Consider the following 14,880-nt stretch of genomic DNA (forward strand, 5'->3'; position numbering starts at 1 on the left):
TACGGGTTATTGAATGCAATGCATTATAATAGTAAATATCATGACATACGCTAAAATGAACCGTTTAGTATGCTCTATTAATGAGCAAAAACGTTATAACGAGTAATTTGCCATGCAAAATGTGTCAATTGAACATGATGAACTTCACAATATAAAAGATTAAATAAATCATCATTAATTTCCAAAAGACTGTCGTCCACATTATCAACTTGTATAGCTTGATAGTCAAAGCCCTAGTTCCCTAGTTTCTATGTACACTAAAAGACGCCACATTTAGAAAATCGTTGTAGCTTGCATTCATCATTGTAAAGTAGATTTATTGTAATATTCTTTTCCGTATATGTTTTTACTAGAAACACAAAGTAGTGATTTTCCATTTTTATATATATAAATCACGTCCTTTACTTATCACGGGTTTCGATTGCATTTTGGATTTTTCACCAAAAAGCTATCAATCGGATTCTTATTTTGTAGTTATTGCTCTTTTTCATGCAAATTGTCTTTGAAATATATGATAATGGTGTTGTTATAGTTTATCATAAGTCTAGGATAGCATAAAATCATGGACGACATGTATGCATCTACGCGATAGCCTTAGTGCGATAGACACCCATTAAATACAAACTCTTATCAAGTGCAAATCTCGGGGAAAAACTTAATCACACTTATGCATTAGGCTTTTTGTTAGAAACATTAAAGGGCATATGGAATGCATTATGGGAGCAAAGGGAGATGTAAATAAGCAAAAGACTAATTATATCAACTTATTATCTAATTAACATGCTAAGGGATGTTCTAATTTGGTTGACACAATAAGACAATATGATTCTTCTACTCTTGTTCATCGCAACTAGTGCTTTTAATTAAAGTATAAGTTAGACAGGAACGGAACGATCATAGATGTAAATGTTTATTCAGACATCGTGTCACAACGTAAACTATAGCTGTTTCGGAATGAGCTTCATTTCCATGAGAACCACCCCTTGTATCTGTAGAGCATACTGTTGCATAATCACATAGGCGAACACAGTAAAAAGGAAGAATCTTGCTTTGCGAACTGAGCGTCTTTGATTTCAAAGGGCATGGGTTCTGAGAGTGTGACTCACATGTGCTTACTATTTTATGGTTTAATTTGGTTGTTTTGGCAACAAAGAGTTGCTAAATATATAACACACCTCACTCATCTCCGTGAATAATGTAAGTTACAGTCAAGGAAAAAATATACTCGTAAACTACGGGGAATGATATACATGTGTATGACCACGAACGACGGAAGAGGTTTGGTGCAAGTACATGTTAAGTGTGTCGATCTTCAAAATCACACGTGTTGACCTAGATAAGAAATTGAAGAGGTTGTCACTCCAAATAAAATTTATATAAAGTATGTGCTGTTTTCTCGCCATAGGACTAAAACATGCGAAATCTTCTACCTATTTACAGAGACTAACGCAAACATAATTTTGTTTACATCTTTACGAAAAAACACCCAACTCAAAGTGAATACATAAAAATAAAAGTAGCTGACTGCTATTCTGTCAATTTAACTAACTGGTATTACTTATACTTGTTTCAATAATTACTGAAACCTTTTTTGTCTATTTCTCCCTCTTTTTTCTTCAACCGTCTTCAATTGAAATCATTTCAGAAGATCAGTTTTAATTCCGATGAAATGATATCACAAAAGGATACTAAGTATTGACTGTAAGAACTTGAAGTGGTGCTTAGTTTGGAGAAGTGGACTCTTCGTGTGTAATCACAGCGTTCGCAAATCGTTGACAGGCAAAACGCGAAGCCGTCAACAGATTGCGAGGAAAGATACCAACCTGTCTTTGCTCGTTTTATTGGCAATTAATTTCATCAACTTGAATGAAAGCGGACATATATTTCCCTTAGAAGTTATTTCGTAACCATTAGTTACTGATCACTGAGGTAAACCATGAGTTTATTCATTAAAAAAGGTTTGACTTTACCCCATTAGATCCGAGATGCAACTCACGAAAGGGAATTTATAAATTGGTTCGAGATTTCTATCTTTTTCCACATAAGTTGACTACTGTGATAGAGGTCACGGTGATTTTAATGTTGTCTTGCCTCAGAAAGGTCATAAAAATTCTTTGAAACTTTTTTGAAATTCCGATGGTAATTATTCACCACTCAAAAATCTCCCCAAGACAAAATACTTGAATGACAAATTGAATAGGCATCTAACGTTCACGTTCTGTTCGTGGGACATTTCTATAGTTTTGAGAAATTCCATTCGTTTTATTTGGTTGTAAGCGTAACGATCGATTCGATGCCGCCTGCCATCCGCAAATGTCATATAGACCAAGCTCATCTTGTTCTTATATCAAAAATTGAACGTCATCTTTTTTGCTAAGCATATATAACTTGTAGGTTATATTGATAGTGGAAGACCACAACAATTCTAAAGATATGCGTGTAATTAGAATTTCTAAAATGAAAAAAATATCTCATAATGATTTTATCAAAAAGTTTTACAACCACATGATTAAATCTTTTTTTGTAAAGGGCATTTTCATTGGCTTTCACAATTATGTAAATCATAACGTAACATGACTTCATTGTTTGTAACGCCGTCTCTGATTGGTTGAAACAAGATTTCATAGAATAAAAGAGTCCCTCAATTTAATTAAATTTCATGGGATTAGATTAAATTATAAGGATTGACTTGGATATATATTTTAATGATTTGGTTCTATAACACTATGATTTGAATGAACTTTTAATATATTTAGAATGTACTCTGATTTAGAACATCACAATAGTTCCCGAACTACATACGAAGGGTGGAGAGAGTATTCCTATTTCAAGACTTTATATTTCTTCATTGTAATCAAACATGTTCGTTAGGGTAATGTAACTTTGACCATTCTAATCTTAATTTGTGCTATACATATTGACCTGAATCACGTCCTCAAACTTAATTCATGTATACTGGTACATTAAAATACATTTAGGAATCAATCTCAATACCTATTCCTAGGTGCTGCATATGAAAATGGTTTGGTTGACGTCCAAAAACCACCTTAAAGGTAGTATAGTGGTGGTTCTGATTACATACTGGCAAATGGAAGGGATATTCAATATTAGCAGTCTGTAAAGTATCAATTTTATGATACCAGATACAATATTCTTAACATCAACAACGCCTATTTATAACGCTTTCTGGACAAAATGTGTATAGATTTGATAAGTCTGTAAGTCGTAATGCTGTATTCAAATGCAGCGACATTAGACATCAAATTATAGTTTTGGCAGTACAACCACATCAACTCATTACAGTTCAGATTTAGTGATACCTCCAAGTGCCCCAGACGTTAAAGGTTAATAAATCACTCATTCATTCATTCGTTTTAAATTCAAACAAACCGAATAGATTTTTATATGACCTTGTTGCCGTATCATTAAACCACGTGCTTTGAATTATGCTGTATATTTAATAATGGCAAATGCTTAAAGTCAGATTGCTTCACACCTTGTGTGAAATTAATATCAGCATATCACAGCAGAAGGCCTAATTAAGAGCGGTCTAAGGTATACATAGAAAACAATATTTTGCACTTGTAAATCACATATTAATGTGTTGTGTGGTTTGAATTGCTATTTGCGTTTATTCAGGTAAAATATAAAAACCGATAAAGCTTTTGCAAATACATAAATACCATTGACTACAGGCTAATCTCTAAATATCACTTAATATTTACAAAGCAGAAACAATATATTACGCTCCAATTACCTTCTTGATAAAACGTATATATAACATTGCATTCAATTTATTTTTTCTAATACAATTAAACAAAGGAAACTTTGTAATTTTGGTAGATAAATGTAACTACATTTCAATCGTCACATTGGTATTTATTAGTCTTCAGTGCAACCAATTTTTAAAGCATCAAAATTGTTTTTGAATATGTACCTGAAAAATGCGTTCAACCGAAATTTTAACAGTAGATTCATTAATTGTAACTATACTTTTAATAACTTATTATGTTATAATTTGATAGGTGTAGTTAAACTTTATATTGTTATGTGTTGCCTTTTCTTTCGTTGAAGCTTTCAATTATGAAAGGCTACTATCGACGATTCGGTAGACATCGCTTGCGTCTTTGGATCATTTGAATCTCTTGTCCTACCCTAGTTTCGTCAATTTCTTCTGACTGAAAAGTTTTATACGTTTTTGTTTCTCCATGTTTAATAGAAAAGTAACGTCCTTTTACCTTGATTTAACAGATGTGAGATCCCATATACCGGCATCAGGTGTGAGATGATAGATGTTGACTACCTGATGACGCAAATGAACACACGGATGGGTGATCATCAAAGGAGACATTTCTCATTCGGGGTAAGTAACACGTCACCTATATCTATCCGTTACAAAACATATACAAACTTCAATAAGTAAACAAAACATATTTAAATCATAAAGCTATGTTAAAACTTATTTGGATGAAAGTTTAAGAGAACACTGTGAAATCAATCTATCAAAATCACCAATACATATATTTAGTCTGACTTGTGGCGGGATGTTTTAATGACGGTAGGCGATAGGGTACACAGCAGATTCCAGAAATGACCAAATCTTATCACAAATGGTCATTGCAAAGGCTTCATTGTTATATATATCCACTATATTTGTTTGTTAGTTGTGTGCATCTTAAAAAGAAACAAATCAAAGACAATCAATAAAAAACATAAACTGCAAGAAATTTGAATATAACTAATTATATTTTCGAGATACTAAGACGCTAACTATTTCCTCGCGAACATCTAAAATTCCCTATTCTTCGTATAGATTTTAATGTCAAATAATCTTTTATACCATCTGCACGACTTTTTCATACAATTGCAGTTAATATCATGAACGTGATGCGTTAGAAAAGAGCGACGTATCTCGCAATGCCCTTACTAGAATAGACTATGGGATCATGACTGACCTTTCGTTTATTTGCCCATCTTCAGAGCATATCTAACACTTTACAGCATTCCGTGGATTTAAAGAGAAACTTTTCCAATAAACGAGGCCATATCGTTTTATGTCAGAAACAAATTATGAGTAATTTTGACAATAAACCGTCGGTGATATTGTCTTGTAAAGAAAATAAGGTATAATAATTTGCAACAAGATATCTAATTGCGAATTTAAGAGAAAATGCATGACTTACTATTCACTTAATGACCTCACTATTCTCTTTCTTCTCTCAATACAAATATCTTTGATATTGACATTAAAAGTCTTTTATTTCTCCTCTGGATACTGGATATGGCAAAGTTGATTTCATATACAACTGCAGCAGTGGTTAGCATAAAATTACTACGCAAATTAAATTTTATGCATAAAATCTATCATTTTACAACAAATAATTAAAGTCAGAAATATAGAGCACACGCCTTCCTTTGCAAAACTACATGCAAATGTATAGCAGTGTAACAAATGCTTATTTTTATGTATTGCTCATAATATATGTTTCAAAAATAATTGTGCTCTTTTTGTTGTTCAATGCATTCCATGTGAAATGATTCCCATGGATACTTAATTAACGAACATAATATTTGAATATTTAAAGTCTTTAAGATTCGGTTTATACACCAGCGAGAAACAAATGAATCATTGGTTTTTTCTGAGATTAACATTACGGTAGGGATATCATAATGCTTTAATCGAAATATAATGGTTATTACTGCTTATACTAGAAAAATCGCGTAAAAATTGAAAAGTGGAACAGCCGATCAAGATTTTGCAGGAAAATGTCTTAACCTGCAACACAACACAATGACGTCATATTTAACTCAATATATTTAGACAATGAAATTTTAATTCAATATCGATAAATCGTATTTTGGTATTTAAAATATATTGTCAAAAAACGTTCACATGTATGGTTGTATGTTTTATTTCATAGTGAACATGTTAATGGGATTAATTAGAAATTAAACAAAGAGAAACAGTAAATATTACCGATGCCCTCACTATCTATATTTCTGCTTCATAAACTTATTCCGTCTCTGTATATTACAGACTTAGCTCCCCTGTGGGTAGGTATCGATTGTTACATCATTATTTTTGAGCACAATTCACTTTGTTTTCTCCTAAATGTATGACGTTAAGCTCGCAATTACGTGACGTCACATTCAAGACCTACCCGCAGAAGCAGATAACTCTGTAATATGCCAATACTGATTAAGCGACACTACTCTTATTCGAATACAGATATTTCAATCCTGACATATATATTCAGTTTTCCGTTTATTTTTATGGTATATTTGAGTGTTGTCGCAATAAGTTTCAGATCTTTTTTTCACAGTTCAATTTTCCATTTTTATATAGTTCTAAAGACGAATTCTACACCATCGCGTTTGGGTAGCATAACGTTCGAATTTGCAAACATGTATAAGGAAATTGTGAAATTGCTAAAAACGATTTATATGCCTGTAAGAAGTGACGTTTTACTTAAGGCATATGTTTGCTACAGAATACAGGTTGGTAAGCGCTATCCCTGAAATTATTTTCTTAAACATAATACATATATATATATATAATAAGTCCGTAAAACAACAACTGCTGATAACAGGAAAGACTAATGCAAATCAGGCTATTAGCTATTGTCATACACAAGGATATGTAACAGATTGTTGTTACCCTCAATTGCAATTCTGTGCCTTTTACGTACCTGTTCTTGAGAAGGTTTGCTATTTTGTTTTATTGTTAAAACCACACAAATCGTTGATACTTGAGGTCAGACATGTTGTGTTTGGATGATGTTTTACTCATTATTAATTAGCTTACATCTGTCAGTAAACCTATACTATTACGTCTGTTTACATGAGTTTGTTTGCTTTCTTTTCAGTGGCATGGCTGATAGTAACGGTCCCTGCACTTCTAGCGTACTGATGGTCTTGTCACGTGGCTGGTGGGTGTTTAGTGCTAGTGGTGGTGGTGGCGGTTATGGTGGTGGAAAACAAATCCAGTTAGTGTTAAACAGACGATGTTTCCCTGCAATGCACGAGTATGTAACTATGTGATGGAGTTCGGGCATTTGGTGTCATTAAACCTTTCATTTCATATAAAAGGTATATTATTACCTACGTCAAGTGTGTTCACGTAAATCCCGCTCTGTGAGACGCGGATGAAAATATTGACATCCCATTCCCGCAACATGATTGGAATGAATTGCCATGAATAACGTTAATACTACCGTGTGTATTTGCCAATCGATAACAATAAACTATTATAGGGAACATAGAAAGGGTATCACTGGAGCTACGACAAAGAAACATTTCTTGAACACGGTTACATTATAAAGGAGACGAAGAGGAACCTCCTGGCAAAACCAATGCATCTACTTTCCATCCAAGCTGATCATTGTCCCATGTCTTGCCCTGATACAACCTTGTCGGTACAGTGTGTAGTTGTTATCCCATTCTTCATTCCTATCCCTGTGATACTATAGTACTGAGAGAATTATTTGCCCTTGGCCACACAATCTAACGTTATAAAACAGCATGACCTCCTTCCGCCATCTGCTTATTGTCACCAAACCATCATATAGTGAACATCTATACGACGACTGTGCGGGCGGCACCTTCAGTAACACATACGATTAGAAAAGGTTGTTTAATACTTCTCTTGATCAAACGTTCAGCAGCGCCTCTCTGACAAGGATACAGTGAAAACCAATGGACAGACTGTGTATGTAGACCGTAGTGATGGAGAGATGTTCGGATATATAACGCTTTTAATTTATATACGTTTGAATTCAGTTTTTAATTAAAAATAATCTCAGCCATGAATTTCAAATTATATTAAAGGAATATGTCCCACTTATTAATAGGAGAAATTACACATCAACGTTGTTGTATAATTTCATTTATATTATAAAACAAGTGGTAGGATGTCTCGACCAGGTCTGTGTGACATTTGCTTTGTTCTCAACTCATTACAGTTGATGTTAGATATAATAATAACCTTTCGGTTGCATTCTGTATCTATAGTATTTTCGATAGCAGTATTTATATATCTTAAACGAAACGCACTTTTGTAACGAAGCAGAGGCTGTATGTTGTGGTACATTGAAGCCTTCAAGTTAACGTTAATTGCAATGTATCAAATATAGATTTTAAACCACTAAATTGAAATCCCAATTTGTATTTCCAAAAGTAAAGGTAGAAGAACATATTTAACTAGAAGATGCATTGCAATGATATTATACCATATATCTTATTTCATCTTCATTAATTAAACAGTTTTTACTTCCTGATCTTGATTTACAAAAGTATAATTATCGATATCAGCCACTTCAAGGTCACTTACTGATATTTTCTTTTGATAACCAATTATTCTACTCAAAATTATTTCGATCTATCGATAACAATATATACATTTCGGATTTGAAATGAAAAACCATATGACATGGTTATACGGTATTCACAGTACAGAGGAAGAACAAGTGGTATGAAGAATAATTTTAATTTCCATCACTATGAATATCATTGTGGCTCTTGATTTATAAAGGGTTGTGAATTTCATTATGAACCTTACAAATATATGGTATTTACTTAGTTTTCAATGACAATTGACATGTTTTTTTCAAATAAAACATACATTTATTTCAAATACTTTAACTTATATCATACGCAAGGGTAGCAGTGACCAAGGAATATAGATGTTTTCATGTTACTTAGTTTCAATGTGAAAAAATTCCCATTGAATGGTATGAAGGGAAATAATTGTTATTATTAATATAAAATTCTACTTATACAATGCAAACTAATTACTTTTGAAGTCTCCGTAGGACCAGTGTTCATGTTTTACTATTACCTATCAGGATAACCGTTATTATTATATGAAATTTACACTTATGAAAATGTTTATAAACCATTTGAATTTTTCATGCATTTTATTTTCAGTTGAAAAATGTAAATGCATGCATGGTATTAAAAGAATAAAACTTATAACTATTTCGAAATGATGAAAAAAGGTTTTCCTTTTCAAAACTCTGACATTCAGTTCAGTTCAAAGATTACATTGGTAATAGCCAAGACAGTCTGTGGGCCATTTGGCTTACTCAACGTTATAGTAACCTTCTCAATACCTTATGATCCTTGTTGATATTAAAACATAATCTATGTTAAAACCAAACCGAGACAACAATGACGTCAATTGGTCAACATGTGATTGACAGTGTCTTTTTAGCAACACAGGCCTTCGTAAAACGCTTGAAAGACGTATACATTAAAATCAAACCCTGTAATCGAGATTCAAATGAGATATATTAACTGCACATTTATTTTTATACAACATACTTTATAAAGCTAGATCATAAATACATTAACAGAAAGGGGTATACGTATAGATAAATTAAATCTATTAGAAATATGAGGCAGATAGTGTTCTTATAGAACCGCAATATGCCCATAATAGCCAGATGTTTCCTATATAAAGATGTTGCATCAAGGCATATCACTAGATCAAAACCGTATTCAGGTGAATTTGCCAACATCAAATCTTACAGGTTTTTTTTTAAAAATATCAATCATTGATGTTTTATTGATTTTATTTTGCGCAGTGCTAGAACGTTTGCCTGACACAAAAAGCTTACCTCTTCTTCAGATTTTGGCCAAGCCACCAATGCCGACGATTAGGTATCACTAGAAATTTAAAACAAAATGACATAATTAATAATCGAATTGGTAATACATATTATGAAATTTAAAAAACAGAAGACAACAGCCTCTAAATGATTGTTTGAATGAAAGAGTATGATTACAAGGTGTGTGAGACGGTGAGAGAAATGTGAATGAGACACTGTGAGCGCCTCCCCCTCAGGAGGTAAGTGGCGGGTGTAGATAAATCGTTATATTGGTGTTCCATATCAGGTTATTTAAGAATTCGATGTATATACTAGATAATGTATTTTTGTTACACAATGTAGACGAATTGACTGACTATTCTATTTTTACACGGATTCAGATGTTCGGAGTCTGGTTAGCGCAACTATATTGCAAGAAAAAAGAAAGTTCAATGGTTTTATAATCTGATAAGTAGAGTTACAAAAATGTAAAATATATAAAATATCGTCAAATTTTGGAAATATAAAAATTTTATTCGAATGTTAATATAGTAACTAACCACACTTTAAACATCAAATCCAAATTTATAGATGTTTACTATCTTTTTGGGATCACATACGACAGACGCCTTGTTAAATTCTATCGCCTGTTTCTCAGGGTTTCCTGTGTTCAATGTACATTTCTCCGTATCTGTAAACAGCTGTGTATTTCACAGCATAAAATAACTGTCTTCATTATAATCATCTCTGACGCTAGGGATATGATTATATATACACTGTTTAATGTAAATGATTGTATATACGTAAAACATCTGACACCAAGTTCTAAGAAATGAGCTAGAATGCTGATATAATTAACTAGAGTGTTAAGCAGATGTAATCAAAAGAACAGGACAGTTATATATCTCCGTGATGTATGTATTTTTGTTTTAAAGGTTTAAGGGAGAATAAAAATCAAGAATGTGAAAACGATGGTGTTGAATTGCTTTTATCTATTACGTTGATCTTATATATTATGAGATGAAATTAATGCTCTTCTTTTCTTTTTATCACATAACAGATTCGTTGTGCCATTACATGTGGTCTGAAATATGTGTAATAGCACTATTGGGACGTAACAATAACAATATCCGATGGATGACGCCATAAATAACATTTTAACATGCCAAAAAAGTCAAACATTATGTTCTAAAACGATTTTAGTAAGTGCACCGAAACTGTCATAGTGATACTCATTTCGAAGATACAGACGCGCGGATGATTTGAGTGATAGAGAGATCAATGGGATCTTTAAGGAGAGGCAGGCAATCAGAAAGGGAAAAAGGATGAAGAAATATCACCTATTAACAATGAGGCAACTTTTGATGAAAGTTCTGCTTATTTTCCGTGTTTATTATCACCACGAGAATGCATTATATATGTAATTCGACATTTCTAGACAAACTGTTATCATCAATCGCATTTATCATAACCTGCCATCAAATACTATAACAGCAAGTCTATCAATTATTTAAAATCAATCTTTCTTTGTAGAAAATGTGTGATTCCAAACCAAAGTCGGATTTGTGACAATAAAATAAACATCATCAAACTCATTTCTATATACAAATGCGACTCTGTATTCGGATGTTCATTTTCTCCTCCGCCAAATATTTCACGTGAAGTCACTCATTGATAATGAAGTCATGAAATACCACTATGGCATGTCAAAAAGGAAATTATAAGACATGCATTTTATGTCACTCGTTATTGCATCTATGACGAAACGGAATAACCTAGTTAACACGGCCCTGTCTCCACGATCATGAAACAATCTTAGATTTCAGTTTAGACTTAGAATAAATATGACATAACTTTCTGTAACGTGAATTTTATTTAAAAAGTCTAAACATATCAGTCTGTTTAGATGTAAGACTGTTCTGACTTGGAGCTAGATGTCCCAAAGGTTGATAGATATACAACATGTATCACCAAACGTTTAATTAAAAAAAACCTTTGCGTTTCTCAAAGCCTCATTAAAATCATTATTAAAAATAATCTTTGTTTCTACATCAAACAAGAATCCCGGGGGATCTGTACCTCTCACCTGATATTTTCATTAAGCATAATAACAATTCATTTTATTTACCAACTTTTTTGTTTACAGTCTGCCTCAAAATAACGTCTATTGCACTTTGCATCAAACTAACGAGCTGCTGCTCTGGTAAACAGACAAAATATCAAAGAAGATATCAATACAATCGTGAACCTGTCTATAAATGGCACGCATAGGACAAAGGAAAAATTGGTAATCATACAAAGGTCAAATATGTTAGAATTGATATTGTTGTACCCCATAATAGTCTTATCGTCTTACTAAGTAGGTAATGTTTACACAGATACAATAATTGGTTATAATATGCATAGTAATTATGATCTGCAACCTCACTGATATCCCTTTTCATTTCATGGAGTTTTGGAAACTTTATTTGTATAAAAGGGATATTCGTTTGTTATAGAAAATCAGAAAAAAATAGAAAAGCGCAAGACTCACCATACCTAATAACTAAAACGTAGCGGAACGGCAGCTCCGTCTGTTTCCTGCTAAGAGGGCTAAGGACAAATACTGGTTTGTTGCAAAAGAGCTTATCTACAAAGAATAACATTTTTCAAACGCTTTCATTGCAAATCACTGCAGAACTCCTACACTGCAGTGCTATAAAAACTGAAAATTACTATTATCATTCTATCATTATGTTATTATATATAAAAGGCATCGCTATCAACAATCCAAGAAACTCTGGTTAACCTACGGTTTTCTCTTTCTTTATTATAGTTCCATAGTGTTTATTTCAATGCTTATGTAATTGTAAATACCTATTGCATTCAAAGTTAAAAGAAAACGAAGGAAAAGCTACCAGTCTTTGTGTTCTGTGTTGCTATGGTAAATTGCTGGGGTCATAGCACTAACATATAATAAGATGCTACAAACAGCGGCAATAATACATACCATATGATCTGTGGATCCACATACAAAAAAAACTTTGCTAACGTCACCCTTTAGGTTTTCTAGTTAATTAATGTATTAGAGGTGGTGTAGCCTAGTTAACAGGGGACTTCACAGAATGATGGAGTGTACTGGTGATATGGTTTGTTACTTATTAGGGTATTCTTTATTAGATGCTGGGTTACAAATTCTTAATAACTTACTTCCTAATTCTATCCCTGTCTACACAAAGAAAATCTTTGACACACAAGATCGATCAGGTTTTCTGTGAAATTTCTTCTTGACATGGGCTTTACTGACCTCTTTTTCAAAGTCCAAAATGAATTATTTATTATCAATTTATTAAAAGTCACTATTTCCTCTTGGCTCAATCGCTTAGCACAATATTCCAGTTGAATTTATTTTTTCTCGCATTTTCCTGAACTCGTTAACTTTTGCTAATTTTACACACAACAAAAGAATTAGCAAGGGATTTTGATTGTTAGCGAATTGAAATTATAAGAAAAAAATGTAATTTCCGTGATAACAGCCAGTAATATACTTAATGCGTCTACATAATAACCAGTATTACTTAAACATCGTTAAGTAATGAATGTCACATCAACGCAAACGGAAATGTCACCAAAGTCTGTCAGCTTTAATTAGAGCGGGTATTCATGCTGGGAAAATCAACAAAAATAACGACGTAATACAGAAACATTCTAAATTAAAGTTCAATAAAAACGAGGGCAAATATGAATAGGCAATTTTCTATCAAGCATTTGTTAAGGGAATGCGCCCTTTTGTCTAGATAGCTCTGCCGTCAGCTATATGGCCATTAATAGCAGTGAATATAAAACATGTCTAATTTGGTATTGTAATAGCAAGCAATCTTTCCTAATGTGTATGCATGTATAATGAAACAAAATATATCAATATTTTCAATATGCACTAAATGCTTCATCATGATAAACATGTTCTTCTTTCAATCACACGAGACTTACCAACTAAGATAGTTTATCTACATTTTTGAGTGGTGACAAAATCCGTTAGGATTTGAAAGAAAACTGACATTATCATCAATATTCGAGTGCCAAAATAAAATCAATAAGTAATCTTTACATAAATCACTGATTTAACTATCAAATGTTGAATCTTTTATCAAAACTTCAAGTCTTACAGCATACAAAATATTGAACAGTGATAAAAAAATTTTTAATGCTAAGCTTATCAAAAATAAAGAACGTACGGAAATCATATTTAACTTTATAAGAACTCATCGCGTTACCGTTCTAAAATGGTTAAGTGGTAAGTAGGTTGCTGGAAAAGACTAACTATCAGCGTGGACAGAGATATTAAATCAGGGCACTCGTCCAGACAATGGCACGCTCACCGAAAGATTATCTTCTTATGTATACTACGTCCTGGCCAAACACCCTACTAAATTCCGGGATTTACGTCCCAATCCGGAACAAAATAGCATTCACTTCTTCAATTTCCGGTGCGGACAGTGGGAAGGTCAATCCCAGGACTGTAACGTCAGACTTGAGATTCAGTCTGTGTGATATTGTCTAGTAATGTCTTCATACATCTATAGGTTGATATTGACAAGCCATTATCCAGATTATCATTTCATTTTTATATAAGCACTCTATAAAAATGGTAAATATGGGAAAAGACAAGATGCAAAAGGAAAGCGTCGATTTTGAGGATAAAAACGACGTGGGTGAAGTACAATTTCCCGCCAATTATCTCCACCTTCCAGTGATTGTGACGACGTATTTTGACATGAATATTTGTGACGTAATAGTGACCGGAGTCTGGGACTAATTAAGGAATGATTTTTATTGTTTGTTGTTAACTGGTGTGTAAACGGATTTTTTGTACAGATATTTCAAATGATGCAAGCGCGTTACGTTGACATATCTGTACAAGAAATGCAGTTTACACACCAGTTAACAACAAACCAATAAAAATCATTCCTTATATATACATTTCGACCGACCATTTTAATTAAAAATTAAGTATTCAAATAAAATAAAACTCGGTTTTTTCAATGTTTTACGATAGTTGGAACAGCCGGTCAATTGATGGAATCCCGGAACAGCTGACTTCAATTGGCGGGAAATGTCAAATTTAGAGAGTACACAAAATATAGTTCCACATTAACTTTATCTTGTTTCATCCCATTTATACAATATTTGTTAAATATTTTATTTGCTGATATATAATTAAACATTTGCATTACATTCATACATGCAGTATATTGAAGACTTGTCATACAGATACTATAGGCCTAATCGGATGCGCATTCACACTACTTGCGGA

At 32.8% G+C, this 14,880-nt stretch overlaps 1 protein-coding gene across 5 annotated transcripts in view; it reads left to right on the forward strand.

The window, feature by feature from the left end:
- Positions 1-10,556, forward strand: part of LOC138318398 (uncharacterized) — a 37,727-nt gene extending 27,171 nt beyond the window's left edge. For 4 of the 5 annotated variants that reach the window (XM_069260716.1, XM_069260718.1, XM_069260714.1 and 1 more), the window contains exons 3-4: positions 4,252-4,363; positions 6,867-10,556. In XM_069260716.1, coding sequence (XP_069116817.1) covers positions 4,252-4,363; positions 6,867-6,878 — 124 coding nt within the window. In that variant the 3' untranslated portion in view covers positions 6,879-10,556. Of the gene's footprint in view, positions 1-4,251; positions 4,364-6,346; positions 6,829-6,866 lie in introns of those variants that run through there. The other variant, XM_069260715.1, reaches the window with a different exon arrangement.
- Positions 10,557-14,880: the final 4,324 nt, after the last annotated feature.

This window comes from Argopecten irradians, chromosome 3, assembly GCF_041381155.1.
Source record: "Argopecten irradians isolate NY chromosome 3, Ai_NY, whole genome shotgun sequence".
Classification (NCBI taxonomy): domain Eukaryota; kingdom Metazoa; phylum Mollusca; class Bivalvia; order Pectinida; family Pectinidae; genus Argopecten; species Argopecten irradians.